Source organism: Dipteris shenzhenensis, chromosome 2 (assembly GCF_047967505.1).
Source record: "Dipteris shenzhenensis isolate YYH24624 ecotype China chromosome 2, Dip_SZ_1.0, whole genome shotgun sequence".
In the NCBI taxonomy this organism is placed as follows: Eukaryota; Viridiplantae; Streptophyta; class Polypodiopsida; order Gleicheniales; family Dipteridaceae; genus Dipteris; species Dipteris shenzhenensis.
In genome coordinates, this window is record NC_141597.1 from 31,792,168 (window position 1) to 31,810,044 (window position 17,877).

At 46.0% G+C, this 17,877-nt stretch overlaps 1 protein-coding gene across 1 annotated transcript in view; it reads left to right on the top strand.

The window, feature by feature from the left end:
* Positions 1 to 17,877, top strand: part of CGL1 (alpha-1,3-mannosyl-glycoprotein beta-1,2-N-acetylglucosaminyltransferase) — a 133,449-nt gene that overhangs the window by 6,944 nt on the left and 108,628 nt on the right. Inside the window, exons 3-6 of the mRNA XM_087387696.1 lie at positions 15,135 to 15,222; positions 15,555 to 15,617; positions 16,026 to 16,063; positions 16,284 to 16,360. Coding sequence (XP_087243822.1) covers positions 15,135 to 15,222; positions 15,555 to 15,617; positions 16,026 to 16,063; positions 16,284 to 16,360 — 266 coding nt within the window. The remainder of the gene's footprint in view (positions 1 to 15,134; positions 15,223 to 15,554; positions 15,618 to 16,025; positions 16,064 to 16,283; positions 16,361 to 17,877) is intronic.

Here is a 17,877-nt window from a genome sequence, read left to right on the forward strand (position 1 = left end):
GTATGAGTTTTGACAATGGCTTATAGTCAACTTTGGTCATAAGAGCACCTTCCAAACTTGTATTTTGTTAGAAGAGGCATCAATCATGTTGAAGCTAAGTCAACTCCTCAGAGTCGTGTAGCCATAGCTCAATCAATCAGTCACTTCTGGTAATAGGATGTTGGAAGCTTGTGCATGGAGTGGATTCCACTACATGTAGAACTATATCACAACACGTGGATAATTTAGGCCCAGAGGGCTTGGTTCTTTGCTTACCAGTTCACCCTCCATCTGCCAACATGGCTCACAAGATTGGAATGCTGCGCTCATCATGGTTTCTACACCCTACAAATAGCCTAGCACCATCAGATTGCACCTTGGGATTGATCCTTGATGTGCTAGACAAAAGTATTTTGTAACAAGAACAAAATAAGATTATATAGTTCTAGCATATAAGGCGGACATAATCTCAAGAACCAACAAGCTAAAGTGTATGCTAGTTAATAGAAAGATACCCTAATTACTACATGCACATTAAATAGTGCATATCAAGACCTAACTATACTTTCAGTAGGCATTTTATACAACTTGCCTTTCTTGAGTTGTAGCCCTAGCAAGTCCAGGATACTTTATTTGTCTTAGGCCTATTGTGTAACTAATTACGATCATAGAGCAAAACTTTAAATGAAAATTTAAGTTTCAACTACTAAAATATTACAATATATTCCTCATTTATTTTATCCCATTTAGCTTGGAATATTTACTCAATTCAAATGTGTTGACAAAAAATAAATTCAAGAAGACGTCTTACTTCTCATTGCTTTTCATAGCTTTTTAGCTTTTTTTGCTTTCACTTGTTCAAAAATAGGTGATTGCCTACTTTCTTGTTCACCCTTACATGTTGTTTGTTGAATATCTAGCATGCTCTTGCTTCCACAAGCCACCTATCTTTATCATCTACCAAAGCGAGTGGTAGCTCAATTGCTGGTGTTTGCTTATGGCGAGTCATCACGTGTCCCTTAGTTGCTAGCGCTGACCTTCTATTCCTACTTCCTACCTATTCCATAGTCTCACTGACCTTGTTAGAGGGAATTTTGGGACTTGTTGCTCACACCTTGGCATATCTAAAACCAACAACATCTATATACAAGCCCTCTTTGAACTGACACCACCTATAGATGAGGCCCTTGCAAATTGTTGTTGGAGCAAAAGGAGAATTTTAATTCAGTTTGGCACTTGTATATGTACATGGAGTTTTCACTTCACTTGGATGTAACCTATTAATGTTTTGTCAATTTAGGAGTGCCTTGTTATTTGGTTGTTGTGCTTGGCAATTCATTGAAGTTTCTACAAGTATCTTTCTATTGGATTGGCGTTAGACCTATGGTTTTGGATTGGAGATACATGCATACCTTCATGTGGGAAACAAGTGAGCCCTCTGGATAACGGCCATTGAGCCCTCGAGATAACAACCATCTCTGAAGACCGTTATATAGGACACTGCTCCCATCTCCAATGTCGTCCCTAGCCTGTCACACATGGTACATCCTCTGAGTGCCTCACTATTTCAAGATTCGCTTGATCTATCTCTGGTGCTCTTGAAGGAAACATGGTGTGTGTTTGTGAGAGAGAGAAAGAAAGAAAGTAATGTTCGCAGGAGGCCTCGCGGGCCTATGGGACAAAGTACGGAATCAAGTAACTCATACAAACCATTGTGGGCCGGGGCAAAGGGCTCACTAAGGTCCTTGCCGAGTACGAAAATGCTATACTAGTACAAAATAGCAAAAAAAGTAGCAAAATAGCATGAGAGTTGCATGAGGATATCAAGTACTCAGAGCTAGAATCCCAAGTGCATGAACCGGCTCCACGTATCCGGGCTCCATGATGGCTCTCTAATGAGATGCAAAGAGCTCACGTATCTGCATCTATCGGGATGTCTCCCATGGTGGTGGAGGTCGTGGTCTCCTCGATCTTTGGATCCGATGGGCTATGTCAAGGGTGAGGCCTCGCCTCGGTCGATCTCCCCTAAGGAGAGTTGAAATAGGTCGGACCTTGATCGTGTGTGCTTTGGTGACCTGTCGCGCTGTGTATGGTCTCTGTGTCCCTCGTCTGGCAGTGCTGTGTCGGCTCCCTCCATTGATCCATATATCTCTCATGTCGGCTAGCTCCTCCTCCTCTATCCTAGAGTGCCATGGGGCTGAGTCAAATGCATAGAAATCCGTGACTTGTCTCTAGGCTCGGTCTACCTCGGTAACTTGTGGTGCGGTGGTCCCATCCTCCTCCTCTCTGATATGTCGTAGTAGTATCTCTCTGTGTTGTCGCATCTCCATCAGGTAGAGCCCAATACAGACCTGGTCCTGGAAGTGGATCAATCGTGAGAGTGGGCCAAAGCCGTACCCCTTCTGAAAAAGGCATTGGTAGCGCCCTCGGATCTCATAGTAGGTTGGGCAGACACATAGAAAGTGCTCCTCTGTCTCAACCGCCCCCATCGTGCACAACCTGCAAGTCCGCTGCTCTCTGGGTATGTGTGCAGCTCTCCCTGTCTCGATCCTCAGCTGATGGGACGAGACCCACATTTGTCCGATGGCAATCCTCAGTGCGTGTGAGACTCCTTTGTCCTCGAGATACTAAGGTCTGATGATGAGCCCATCTTCTGATACTCTCAAAAAGTGGTCATAATAGAGTTGGGTCTTGGTGGGATACTCCCGGTTCCCCCCCAAGTGCGAGATGTGTGGAGTTGGAGGAGATCTAACCGTATGATGCTTTTAAGCTCATCTCGTGGGATTGACTCGGGCGGTGCATCCATGCTATACTGAAACGGGGGAAGCTGATCCATCTGAATGCCATGACTAGCAAACCATGCGGTGACGCATGCAAACCATGCTGTACCTGCCCCACTCTTAGATAGTCGTATGGAGGACTCTAGTGCCAGCCTCGGAAGTCTCTCGCGAGGTAGGTCCCAAACTCTCTGGAGGAAGGCCACTGTCTGAAAAATGGCATCAACCTGGAGAGGGGTCATGGAAAACTCTGCTTGTACTATCTGATGGGGGACTGAGGGCTTACTCTGAATCATCCTGGAGCCCATAATCACCTGTAGCTGCTCGAATCTCTTCCATTCTGCTGCTGAAATATCACACCCCCAAAAAGGTGCCACATACATGGCGGTCGGCCTCACTAGAGTGTCGAAAAGCCAACACTTCGTCAGTGGACCCTGGAAGTGCGCTTGGAAGCACTATCGCTCTAGTTCGCGGGCCAAGGCACCATGCCCTCGTGTGAGTTGTGCTCTGGCTACGTGGGTCATCGTGAAAACTGGCCCTGTGAAAACTGTACCCAAGTATGTGTAGGACTGCACAATCTCCATTGGTTGACTTTGGTATGTAAAGCTATGTTGGTGAAGCACTGCGTAAGAGGTGTTGAAGATCATGACCTTGGTCTTCCCAAGGTTAACCATCAGGTCTCTCTCTCTGCAGAACACCTCTAGGGCATCTAGATGTCTCTGTAGTCCCTTTGCCGAAGATTACAGGAGGACTATGTCATCCGCGTATAGTAGAATCTGTATCATCAAGTCTGCTAGTGGTGCTCCCTCGCCTCCTAGGTGGTCTATAAAATATGTAATCTCATCAATGTAGAGCCTAAAGAGAGTCGGTGAGAGAGGGTATCCATGCTTTACTCCGATCGTGCTCTCAACCCAGTCTGATAGGCCTCCTGGGACACGAACTCTCCCTCTAACGGACTCGTATAGGCTCACCACTCCCCAGATCAGAACCTCTGGAATCTGCATATCCTGTAGTCTCTTGATCATGCGGGATCGCGGAACGATGTCAAAGGCCTTCCGAAAGTCTACATAACAAGTGTAGACTTTCTGGTGTCTCGACCTTGCCTCCTCAATGATAGCCCTCAAGGTGAAGATGTGGTCTAGAGTGGAGTGCTGTCTCCGAAAACCTGCCTACCCTAGAGCACGCTGCCCATGTGCCTTCGGCTGGCTGCTGATCTCCCTCTCCAGTATCGATCCATAGATCTTGGCCAGCGTGTGGCCAATTATGAGAGTGCAATAGTTCCCAGTATCCATGGGGTCGCCTGCCTTGTGTATCAGTACTATGCTGGTGGTACTCCATGAGGGTGGGAAGCCGTGACATATGGCGGGGTTGAACATGTGTGCTAGTACTCGGGACAAAACCTCCTGTCCATGATCAAAATGCTCAATCCGTAGTCCCTCATGGTCTTGTGCTCTTCAGTTATGAAGCTGGTTGAGTGCAGCCCGCACATTCTGTGCAGTGAACAAGTGGCAAGTGGTGGGCCGGTGTTAAGCCAGGCAATCTTCAAACGCAGAAGCCAGGGCCAAACAAGTGGCCAGAAAGGCCAAAAATGGCCAACCATTACTGGCCGACCAGAACTGGCCGACCAGAATTGGCTGACCAGAACTGGCCGACCAGAATTGGCCGACCTGGAGCTGGCCGACCTCGTGGGTCAGGCCTATAAAAGGCAGTAGCCCCCTGGCTACCACATCACTTTTGGAACAGGCTGCTGCACACCTGTGCTCCAGCATCTCTGCCTCTGCTCCTGCATCCTCTCCAGCATCTCTGCCTCCTCTGCCTCTGCTCCTGCATCCTCTCCAGCATCTCTGCCTCCTCTGCCTCTGCTCCTGCATCCTCTCCAACTTCTCTGCCTCCTCTGCTTCCGATCCATCATCCTCTCCTGCAGCTGCTCCAGATCAGCATCAACTTACTCCTCTATTGTTGCTGCCCTTCTTTGCAGATCTGCAGCAAACCTTTGCTCTTTTGGCAATAGGTTGCTGACCCAGATCTGGTTCAGTTCCAACTTGTGGAGCTAGTGCAGAGCCCACTTCAGTTGACTGCTCTGGAGGACTGCTGTTCGCTCCCTCCAGAGTTTCTTTGGCAGTTATCTCTTCTCTTGTATTGAGTTCCTTTGGTGATATATATTTCTTCTTTAGCTATCTTTCGTCTTATTTATCTCCAAGAACTTTCTTTATATGGTATCAGAGCAAGGTGTGCTTGCCGACACCTGAGCCTTGACCTGGAAAGCTTGGAAGATAGATCATCAGCTGAAGATGTCTTCTCCTTCTTCCCCGAAGCGATCTTAGCCCGAATCGACCTCTATTCAACCACCACCCTCGTCATATGTCGAGAGAGTGTCTGCAAGGATCGAAGGTGATGAATACCTCTCCAAACTCTTTAAAGAATTTGCTGAATTTCAGAAATGGAAGGAACTTGAAGCAGGTACTCACACACCCCAAGCTTCTTCTTCTCCACGGCTTTCTCCGATACGTCAACAAGGACCTCTATTCAACTCGGAAGAAGCGGAGCAACATTTCAAGTTCGGTGCCAACGAAGAACAAGTATACCCTGACGAAAGAGGACAGGCTGGCATGAGGACAATGGGTTATTCGACAATGCCTATCCCACAAGAATCAGTGCAAGGTATGTTGCCCTATACCTTTGGTGCAAATCCGTCTGTTATGCAAGGCATAGGAACGAGTAATCACGAGGACACAGATCCATACATGCATGTGAACACTTGTAGATGAGAAAGGAGAAATTCGTTAGGCAATGAGTTTGCTTTCGGTTCTCATTCTTTCTTCCCTCCCATCCCTCTCATATCTTCTGCTGCCATCTTCCCTCCAGTGGCTTCTCATCCTCCATCTTCTCCCATGCCACTGGGCTCCTATAGCCTTTTTCCCTCTATCTCTCCCGTGGCCGATCATACGATGCCGCCACAAGCGAACTACCTGATAAGGATAAACATGAGGATCAGGTTGCGGTTCAGTACCTTGAACGAGTTCCCATAAGTCTTGAGAATCAAGCACATGGCGCATGAGATTTGACCAAGTGGTATAATTAGAACCGTTAAAACGAGTCATATCAGTAAAAGCATGTTTGGCTGTTGGAGAGACCGGGTGAGAGGAAGAAAGGGAATGATAGGGAGAAGCAACTGCTGGATGCACGAGAGGACTCAAGACAAGAGTGGAGTGAGAAGGTGGGAGGGGCGGCACCATCGGAGGAACAAAAGGATTCGGAGAAGGGTCTGAGGGGGACGGATAAACATGGGAGGCGAGATACGACATAAGAGGGGAAAAAGGGGCAGCGGGAGAGATAGAGGGAAAAAGGCTATAGGAGCCCAGTGGCATGGGAGAAGATGGAGGATGAGAAGCCACTAGAGGGAAGATGGCAGCGGAAGATATGAGAGGGATGGGAGGGAAGGAAGAATGAGAACCGAAAGCAAACCCATTGCCTGACGAATTTCTCCTTTCTCGTCTACGAGTGTTCACATGAATGTATGGATCTGTGTCCTCGTGATTACTCGTTCCTATGCCTTGCATAATAGACGGATTTGCACCAAAGGTATAGGGCAACATACCTTGCACTGATTCTTGTGGGATATGCATTGTCGAATAACCCATTGTCCTCATGCCCGCCTGTCCTCTTTCGTCAAGGTATACTTGTTCTTTGTTGGCACCGAACTTGAAATGTTGCTCCGCTTCTTCCGAGTTGAATAGAGGTCCTTGTTGACGTATCGGAGAAAGCCGTGGAGAAGAAGAAGCTTGGGGTGTGCGGGTACCTGCTTCAAGTTCCTTCCATTTCTGAAATTCAGCAAATTCTTTAAAGAGTTTGGAGAGGTATTCATCACCTTCGATCCTTGCAGACTCTCTCTCGACATATGACGAGGGTGGTGGTTGAATAGAGGTCGATTCGGACTGAGATCGCTTCGGGGAAGAAGGAGAAGACATCTTCAGTTGATGATCTATCTTCCAAGCTTTCTAGGTCAAGGTTCAGGTGTCGGCAAGCACACCTTGCTCTGATACCATAACAAAGAAAGTTCTCGGAGATAAATAAGACAACATTGAAGACGAAAGATAGCTGAAGAAGAAATATATATCACCAAAGGGAAAGAAACTCTGGAGGACTGTTGTTTGCTCCCTTCAGAGTTTCTTTCGCAGATATCTCTTCTCTTGTATTGAGTTCCTTTGGTGATATATATTTCTTCTTCAGCTATCGTTCGTCTTCAGTGTTGTCTTATTTATCAACAATAACTTTCTTTATATGGTATCAGAGCAAGGTGTGCTTGCTGACACCTGAGCCTTGACCTGGAAAGCTTGGAAGATAGATCATCAACTGAAGATGTCTTCTCCTTCTTCCCCGAAGCGATCTCAGCCCGAATCGACCTCTATTCAACCACCACCCTCGTCATATGTCGAGAGAGTTTGCAAGGATTGAAGGTGATGAATACCTCTCCAAACTCTTTAAAGAATTTCAGAAATGGAAGGAACAATCCCTATTCAACCTTAACAGCATGCTCTGAGGAAGGAACCTTCAGGCTATCTGGAATAGCAACATGATGAAGAAAAGGAGCTCATCTGGCTGTAGATTTGGAGGTGTATGCGCAGCAAAGGGTGAGGAGATGTGGAAGCTTGTCGGCAGCCACTTAGGAGCAGATTTGGAGCAGCAGTTGGAGGTCCAGGGCTAGATCTGGAGGAGAGGAATAGAGAGACAGAGGAGTTGGGGCAGAACTGGAGCAGAGGAGGCAGAGAATGAGTTGGGGCAGGCTTAATAGCCAGTTCTGGAGCAGGAGGGGCTGCAGCAAAGGATGGAGGTGGTGAGGAGCAGCTGCAGGTCCTGTCGTTGAGAGGGAGGGGTTAGGGAGTCTTTTATAGGCCTGACCTAGGAGGTCGGCCAGCTGGTCAGCCAGCTAGTCGGTTAGTTCCTAGGTCGGTGGGCTAGCCAGTTGGTCGGCCAGTTATGGTCGATCATTTTTGGCCTTTCTGGCCACTTGTTTGACCCAGGAGGTCGGCCAGTTGGTCGGCCAGTTCCTAGGTCGGTGGGCTGGCTAGCTGGTCGGCGAGTTTTGGTCGGCCAGTTATGGTCGATCATTTTTGGCCTTTCTGGCCACTTGTTTGGCCCTGCTGGTTGTCCTTTTGGCTGGCCTGTTTGGTGCCTTTTGTGCCTTTGGCTGGCCTTAATGCCCCTAAAATAGGGATTGCTGATAGCTGTATGTTTGACCCTAAAGTGGGGATTGTAGTTGCTTAACACCCCCTCTCAATTGCCAATTTGGAGGGGCAGACATTGTGTGCTTGGAGCTTCGTGTAGAGATGTTGATGATGGTGGTGGCTATCCCTGTGAAATGCCCAAGAGATGCAATGCAAAAATGCAGAGAAGTTCACAAGAGGAGTGCCCTTGCAAGGGCATTGTTCACTTCCTGAAGTGCCTGAGTTACACGTATGATCGACCGAAGTAAAAACACTGTGAAGCTCGAGAGAACAAGCCACCCCCTCTCACCGCCGAAAGGTGGAGGGAAGAGCAAAGGTAATAGAAAAAATATGTCGTAGCAGCACTTATAATCCAGAGATGGTGGGATTCCGCCAAAGGAAGAGGTTGTAGTTGAACAGTGAGCCAGTGTGTGCCCGAATTTTGGACCTCGGGAGAGAGGAGTCTATCCCTGCCACCATGCTAGACAAGATTCGAAACGACAGTCATCAAGTCACATATGAACAGAAAGGGTCCCGCCTAGGGAGAACTTGTAGATCCTGGAAGTCGATGCCGATGGAGATTTGGTAGAGGTGAAGGATCATGACCTCCTTGTTCGAAGGAATGGGGAGTGTCAAGCCTGAAACCGAAAAAGGAGGGAGGGATGGGAGTAGAAGAGAGAGTTCTCTCCCGTAGTGCGCAGCGGAATGAAGAAGAAACTGATATGTTCATAGGAGTGATGCTCCCCGTACCTATGGCCTCCATGAAGAAGCAGGATCTTTAGATCACTAGAGATCTGGGGTCTTTAGATCACCATGGCTCTGATACCATATAGAGAAACGATAGGGTTTGCAGTGGAGCGATAAAAAATAGACGATGCTCAGACACAACTGAAGAACGGAACTAAAAAAACATAGTGCCTGTCAGTAATATGAAAAACTGAATACAAGAACCTCAAGCCGTCGTGTCTCAAGAACCGTGGCTGAGGAGAATCAGAAAGATGATTCCATGTAGAGAAATGGTAGAAAAGATAGCAGCAGAGGGAGCGAAACGCAGTCCTCTGTATTGCTCGATGATGACGAAGATGATGAAGGGCTGGAGCTGCCCTAGGAAATGGCTGAAAACAACATGCTCTGAGGAAGGAACCTTCAGGCTATCTGGAATAGCAACATGATGAAGAAAAGGAGCTCATCTGGCCGTAGATTTGGAGGTGTATGCGCAGCAGAGGATGAGGAGATGTGGAAGCTTGTCGGCAGCCCCTCAGGAGCAGATCTGGAGCAGCAGCTGGAGGTCCAGGGCTAGATCTAGAGGAGAGGAATAGAGAGACATAGGAGTTGGGGCAGAACTGGAGCAGAGGAGGCAGAGAATGAGTTGGGGCAGGCTTAATAGCCAGTTCTGGAGCAGGAGGGGCTGCGGCAAAGGATGGAGGTGGTGAGGAGCAGCTGCAGGTCCTGTCGCTGAGAGGGAGGGGGTAGGGAGTCTTTTATAGGCCTGACCCAGGAGGTCGGCCAGCTGGTCGGTCAGTTCCTAGGTCGGTGGGCTGGCCAGCTGGTCGGCCAGTTCTGGTCGGCCAGTTATGGTCGACCATTTCTGGCCTTTCTGGCCACTTGTTTGACCCAGGAGGTCGGCCAGCTGGTCGGTCAGTTCCCAGGTCGGTGGGCTGGCCAGCTGGTCGGCCATTTTTGGCCTTTTTGGCCACTTGTTTGGCCCTGCTGGCTGTCCTTTTGGCTGGCCTGTTTGGTGCCTTTTGTGCCTTTGGCTGGCCTTAATGCCCCTAAAATAGGGATTGCTGATAGCTGGTATGTTTGACCCTAAAGTGGGGATTGTAGTTGCTTAACATGGTCGGCCAGTAATGGTTGGCCATTTTTGGCCTTTCTGGCCACTTGTTTGGCCCTGGCTTTTGCGTTTGGAGATTGCCTGGCTTAACACCCCCTCTCAATGTCCAAGGTAGAATGGTTCCAGGGGTAATCAAAAAATGGTTCCAAGGGTGATCTATCTTCTTCATCAGCCCTTTTTTTTTTTTTTTTTTGGGGGTGGTAAGAGGGTTTTCATTTAGATGGAGATGCCTACAAAGTAGGTTTTCATCTTTGCTAAATGCCTAGTAGTGATGGTACAATCATAGAGTACAGAAAGAGAGGTCCTTAAGGAGTGCCCTCGCAGGGGATTTGTTCACTTCCTTTAACCACTAGTATACAAAAAAATACTGCTAAGGAGAAGGAGGCGGTACACCAATCCCAAGCCGTGGGCTAAGATGCTCAAGAATAGGTTGGTTAACCGGCTTGGTAAGAATGTCAGCATGATTATCGGCAACTGGAACATATATCAATCGAATAGTACCGAGTTCCACTTGCTCATGAGTAAAATGAAAATGTACGCCAACATGTTTGGTGCAATTGGAGAAAATGGGATTGCTGGCGAGAGCGATGGCACTTTTGTTGTCGACGTAGAGGACCGTTGGTTCAGTACAAGGAAAGTGTACCTCTGCCACAAACTGCCGGAGATATATGGCCTCTGTGGTACAATCATACAAGGCCCAGTATTCAGCCTTAGTAGAAGATCCAGCAACAGTTTCTTGTTTACGGTTGGACCAAGAAACAGATGCCAAGCCGAACGAGAAAATGTAGCCGCCATGAGAACGGCGATTGTCCGAGTCGCCAGCCCAGTCGGAATCAGTGTATCCCTGTAGTGTTAGTCGTGGTCTGAAATGTAAACCATAAGAGTAAGTACCACGTATGAACCGAAAGATACGAATACATGCATGCCAATGAGTGTGCTTGGGTTCATTAAAGTATTGGCTGAGAATAGAAACTGAGTAAGAAAGATCCGGACGAGTGTGAATGAGCCAGAGTAGCTTGCCAACAACCTGATGATAGAGATGTTCATCAAAGGGAGGAGACTCCAAGTCCTTTGAGAGCTTGACTGTGGGATCCAAGGGAGTGGTAGCTGGCTTAGGCTCGTGGGGGATGATCTGATCAAGGAGTTGAAGAGCATATTTCTGTTGAGAAACAAAGATACCACCAGAATGCTGGACAACTTCCATGCCTAAGAAATAGGAGAGAAGACCGAGATCAGTCATCTCGAATGTGGTGCTGAGTTGTGTTTTAATGGATTGAAGCGTGGTGGTGGTAGAGCCCAAAAGCAAAAGATCATCTACGTAAAGTAAGATAAAGCAGACCCCCTCTGAAGATTGATGTATATATAAATTCGGATCAAAAGGAGTGGAATGAAACCCATTAGTTTTGAGGAAGGTGTCTATTCAGTGGAACCAGGACCGAGGTGCTTGTTTAAGCCCATAAAGAGCTTTGCAGAGACGGAATACCTTATTTTCATGGCCAGGAGGAGAAAAACCTGGGGGAGCCACATAGACTTCCTCATCGAGGTAGCCATTGAGAAAGGCACTCTTGACATCCATCTGATAGATAGACCAGCTGTGATGATCGCACATAGATGGGGGTCAGGGCACGATCAAAGTGAACTTGTACACGAGTGGGTTAGGGGGGACCCTCTTTGTGGCTGGCATAGTGGTAGAGATACAAAAGGCTAGGTACGAGTGATCAGCACTGAGTGGGGGAGGGGGCACAATAAAGTCGTATATCCGTGAGGTAAAGGCCAAGGGATCCAATAGGAAGTCCACTTTGCTTGTCCCTCCGCCATGTGGGAAACAAGTGAGACCACCAGATGATGGCCATCTGTGTAGACCATTGTGTCATGCCCCTAGCTCAAGTAGATGTCGTCCATATTCTTTCACATGTGGTGCATTTGCAGAGTGTTTCACTATCCCGAGCTCAGCTGCATCTAGTTCTAGTACTATTTTCTTCCTCCCCCCCCCCCCGGTCTTGATCTCCTCTCTCTTGGATTATCACCCTACCATCTCTGTATGCAGCCCATTTCCCTGCTTCTCTCGTTGCCATGACGGTTACCATACCTTTCCTGCGGTGTTCCTGCTATAGGAGGGTGAGGTCATCGTCCAAGTAGATCTGGGTTCCTTTCAAGGTCATCCTTGTGCTCATGAGGGTCTTCCTATCCATGGATGTTCGGAGTTTGAGAGAGAGAGAGAGAGAGAGAGGCTAGGGAGAGAGGAAATGATACTCAAATGTAGACACTATGAAAGGCTTTCATTCATTTATCTCATCATCAATGAGACAAGTGAAGTACAAGCCTTTATACGCTAGACACTAGCACCAAGTGCATATGGGATAACTCCCAAGATGACATGTGGCACTAACACATCAAACCACTACTAGATCTTCTAGTTAGTACATCACACACACACACACACACACTCTTTGGCTATGATTTTTCCAACACTCTCCTTAAGAGCAAAGAGTGTGAGACCCAACATGCAAGAAGTAGACGGATCCCCCCTCCATTGCAATACTACAAAGAGCAAGTCCAACATCCAACACCTCCCGTGTGATATTGACTTCTCAGTCAGCTTGCTATTGGCAAGGGTAGACCATCAATCGTCACCCCCTCAAAGTAAAAACCATACAATCATTAGAAGGCGGGCAGCAAGCTGAAATGAATAACCAGCAAATGAATGGGCTGGTCTAGGACTTCAAAATGCAATAGGAGCCTTTATGTATGCAAGAGGGCAGATATAGGTGGCTGGGGATGCTCCAAATGCGAGCCCCAATCAAAACACAGCAAGAAGATGCTCTGAAATGCAGAACTGAATCAAAAATTAGCTCTTGTGGTCGTGGTAACTGCTTGAGTGCTGCAGCAGGTCCGAAATGTGCAAGGTGGCAGCTCCGAAGTGCAAAGACAGGTCACCAATGTGAAAATCGGCCAATATTGATGTGCTGGAAGCTTCAAAACAGGTTGAAAGTGGCTCTGTTGAAGGCGTATATGCAGCAGCAGCAAGTAAAACCCTAAAGTCGGCAATGAAAGGCTCTGAAATGACTTCAAGGATCCACACGTGTGAAAAATGCCTTGAATATTGATGTGCTGGAAGCTTCAAAACAGTTTGAAAGTGGCTCTGTTGAAGGCGTATATGCAGCAGCAGCACATAAAACCCTAAAGTCGGCAATGAAAGGCTCTGAAATGACTTCAAGGATCCACACGTGTGAAAAATGCCTTGAATACTGTGCCAACTAGCCAGCTAACAGGCTGTCAAGGGCGCCTAAAGCTCCAAAAACTCTCGAATGGAGGCGGCAATGATGTCAGACTGTATAGAGGCTCTCTAGTCGGGTGCAAACAGCTGAAGGAAGGAGGCAAAAAATGAGGCGAAACGAGCTAGCTGAGATGAGGAGGCAGAATTAGGGTTAGGGCTGGAGAGGATGATGATGTGACAGGGCTGACCTGCTCTGATACCATGAAGGAAACATGGTATGTGTGTGTGTGAGAGAGAGAGAGAGAGAGAGAGAGAGAGAGAGAGAGAGAGAGAGGCTAGTGTCAAATGTAGACACCATGAAAGGCTTTCATTCATTTATCATCATCAATGAGACAAGGGACGTACAAGCCTTTATAGGCTAAACACACACATACTAGCACCAAGTGCATATGGGATAGCTCCCAAGATGACACGTGACTCACACATCAAACCACTACAGGGGTGCACCTAACCATTCAAAGAGTTTGAGAACATATGGAACGCTTTGAATTGCAACCTAAAAGTAGGGTGCACTCACCACATCAACCATGAGTGAATCTTTTTTACTCTGCTATTACTCTCTCTTTCCAATTGCCTTCTGCTCTTTTCACAGCTAATAGTATTAGATGAACTGGGATTTCTTAATGGTATCAGAGCAAAATTCTTGCTCCTACCTAAAGGGAGTGCCTAGAGAGTCTTGCTATAGCAGAAGCACGTTACCAATTATTTATGTAATTAACACTTAGAAATCTAAATAGCCATGGACAGAAAACTAAAAACAACAATGACTTTCACAAATTCAACAGATATCGTCAACTGAAAATAGAACAGTGGAACATAGAATGAGTAAGACCGCATGGGGTGCAAACAAGGATCACCCCTATCAGAGCTAAGCCTCTGAATATTTTTGTATTCCAATAATGCTGGTTTTGATTACAATAATAATCCAGAGCTCCAGACAGAACCAAGTATACCCTATGAGAATCTAATGTAAATAAGTGATTTTGAGAATCAACATATATTTAATGACAAAAGATGCCAAATTATCCTTGGTGAGGCCAAGAATGTAGAAAAACCATAAGAAGCTGTATATAGATGCCAAAACTCAGTTTAAACACAAGCTGTAATATAGAGTCTTAAGAATCCATTACCAATTTCCCTCCTAGACATTGCCACTTCTCCTGTCAGTATGAGTGCTTTTGTATAAATTGATGCTTAGAGTGTGTGGATATGTATGTGTGAGAGCATTTGTTTGTACTATGATTACACCCACAATGTCTCGACCACCTAACTCCATACACCACCTATGTTGGTCCTTCCACTGCCGGCTCTGGTAGTAGGAGATGGAGGTGCATCTATTGAGGCAGATTGGGGAATAACTCTATCATCCGCGTACTCCATTATGGTTCCAAGCTGGTATAGGGCCTCGTGACTTATCCCCACAAGATGTAGCTCATAAAATATTGCGAGAGCACTCCAATCTTGCGGACATAGCAGCAGCAGATGCTCTTCTGGCTTCATCAGAGTTAGAGGAGGATATGGTACCAGATATTGGACTCCAAGAACAAAACGCAAGAAGTGCTTCCACATTTCTATCTCTGTCTCTGTCCCCATCCCCATCCCCATCCCAAACACCTGGTGCCCTACCTCAGCCATCCCAGCTCTCATCTTGAAAATGCTACTTGCCATGATGGACAAAAATCTAGCTAATTCAACTTTAGCCTGGCTTGACTTGAGCCTTTGAAAGGATTGTTGGCAAAGTCCAGTGCCCTTAAGGGACGGATGGCTGCTTTGACAAGGTTTTTATAAATAATTGTGTTGACAATGGCATCATCGACAGACTTGTTGTATAAAACTTTCCCAAAAGCCTGATTATGCTAGGCATGTGGTCAGTGTGGGTCCCACTGTGTATTTGAAGTCACTGGAAAATTGAGGGGCACTGTGCACTGTCAAAATACTATAGTGGCTCTTTGCATGGATTCATGGATTCTATTACATATTCCTGACATATTGTGTGTGTACATCATTTTAAAGTGGAATTGACAGAATTACTCTTTGCTTTTTAACTCGTGGATTTGTTGCAGATAGAGGCAGAAAATCACTGTACCAGCCAAATGCGGCTGCTTATTGATCAGATCAGTCAACAGACAGGAAAAATCGTGTCTTTGGAAGGTGTCTGCCCAGGTTTCTTTGTTGCAAAAATTACTTTGTTGCTCTGGAAGCTACTGAAAGACAAAAAGAAGACGTGTAATTGGTGCATTTCTCAAAATTTTCAAAAGCTGATAAACTCATGTCGAGATATTGACATTTACATTTCCCTAATTGCTATATGGGTAGCTGCCCTGTCTGGAGCATCAGGAGTAAAGTTAAGGAGGACATTATATTATATTTCATTAGGATTCTTAAATTTATGCTTAGGTTCTATCTTTGCTTTTTGTGGGCATTCAGTAAGTCATGTTGAATGGCACTTTGTAACAAAGAATTCTTATTGTGACATGATATAGAAGAAAAGCGTCAGGTTGAAGAGAAGAATGAACAGCTGAGTTCCTCGCTTCAGAAGCTTGAAAGTAAGTAGATTTGATCTCTCGTCTTACCTACTGTGGAGTGACTGAGTTACTGAGGTTTTTCTTAAAGGGTGGAGTCTGTATGTGCTAAGCGTGAGCAATATTTTCTACTGCTGTCAATGATGTATGGCTGACTGAGGTTTTTCACAAGTCATGAGGGCTGGTAGATGTGCCTTGCCTGAGCAATATTTCTTCCCAGCTTTTTTCTTATTGGTTTTTGAGTGACTTATGGATGTTTTTCTCAAATCGTGAGCAATACTTTCTCCTGCTTTCAATGATTTGGAATCGACTTCACAAAAACTTGTAAACTGTTGGTCTTTTATAGAGGTTGACTTGTAAATTGACATTACAGCTCTGTGTGAGACTGCTCATCTTTTGATAGAGTCTTTAATGCATATTTTTCGGTGGCAGAAAAAGGGGCAATGGGACTCACAGAGAGGAGCACTGAGGTAATGTGTGTTTATTTTAGTTAGTGCTCATCCAGAAAATAGCACACTTAGCTTGTTTACACTCCTGAAAGCAGCAGATATGAGAAGGTTTCTGGAATGCTTCAAACTGTTATTTTTATGATGTACCAGTGCTTTTGCTTAATATGCCCTGATATGGGGCTTCTGGATTTCATTGCAAAAGGACCAAGCAGCTTATCACAACCAATACTATTTGTTGCAGGACCCTGTTGCAGCTGTGGTGATCATGGCCTGCAATCGTCCGGACTATCTAGAGAGGACAATCAAATCAGTTCTCCAGTAGGTTCTCATTGAGCCATCTATGAAGAATTAGCCTGTTTGCACTTATATTCAACATGCTTATTCTTGGGACTTTGGAATTGATTTAGGGCGGTAACACAAGTCACGTTGAGATGCAATTACGGAAATGTTGGTCAAAACTGTCAAAACAAGATAGTAACCATGGCTAAGCAACAACAGAATGACCATGGCTATAATCAACTCTTATATTTGAAACCAGAGATACACACAAAGATACAGACTTGCTTATTGCATGCTAGAGAGCACAGCACAGACACGCTTTATAATCCTTAAAGGGCAACAACTAGCCTTATTATATCATCAAGGTTTACATGGCTATCTAGAGCCTAGGTAGTTTGTTATAGAGTCAGCCTCATAGTAGCTTCGAACCTTTGCGAATGACAAGAAGACCATCAAAGCCACCTGAGGCTTGGCAGTGGTGCCTAATTGAACATCTGGTGCCTGGTCAGGAGATTTCCATAGTCCCTCCAGATGAGAGGGTGCACTTGTCTTCAAGCTTGTTCTTTTTCTGGAGAACAGAACCTCTCGGATCTCAAACCTTCATTCTAGGAAGAGAAGCTCAATCCAGAACAGTGGACAGATGGGCAGTCTCTAAGGGTGCCCTTTCCTATTGAAACTGGATACAAAGAGCTTTTTGTGCACGGTGGAACAAAGCATGGGCAGCTTGGAGTGTAATTATCCTAGACAAAAGGACTGTATGCTCATCACATTCTTTTAAGCAAGAGCTAACAAATTATGATGAAAATAAGAATCACAAGTTGCACGTAATAGACATCACATGAAATTGGAAAAACAAAGCTGAACGGGAGATGTGACCGGGGGATGCAAGCTCAAGAAAGAGGAAGAAAACAAGAGTTTCTATCAATTTCTACTATAGATAAAAACGACAAGACAAAAAATTACACAGTTGGTGAAAGAAACAATGGAGCTAAGTGCTTATCTCAACCTAGTACCAAAAGTAATGACGTATCTGTGTGATGCAGTAAACATTGACAGTAGCTGGAATATCCCCACAAGCTAGAGGTAATGCAATGCCTGAAGAGGCAGGGCGAGAATCTGAGCTTGTGCTCACATCCTGGGTCTATGTTCCCCTTTGAAAAGCGTCTGCAATTGATTTTACTGCTGCTGAAGCTGATTGCTTGGTAGGTGGGGGCGGCTTCTGCAGTAAGATGTGATGGGCTCTATCATATGTGACAACCTGTTAGAACATCAGAATCCAGATGGCTCTTTTGAAGCAGGTGAAGTCGCCCATGTCTGGTATTTGTCCTGATTGTGGATTGGCCAATGGCAAAGCTTGTCCCTGGTGCTGGGTACGAATGCGAGCTAGAATATCACTATGGGTAGGGTTAAGCCTTGATTGCATCCTACTATTGCCCAATCTACACTTCAAGACTCAATGCGTTGCTTGTCTTAGGAGAACGTAAAACCTTGACAGTGGTAGGAATTAAAGGAGCTATCACATGAGATCCTCTCACCAGACCAAAGGTCAACATGTG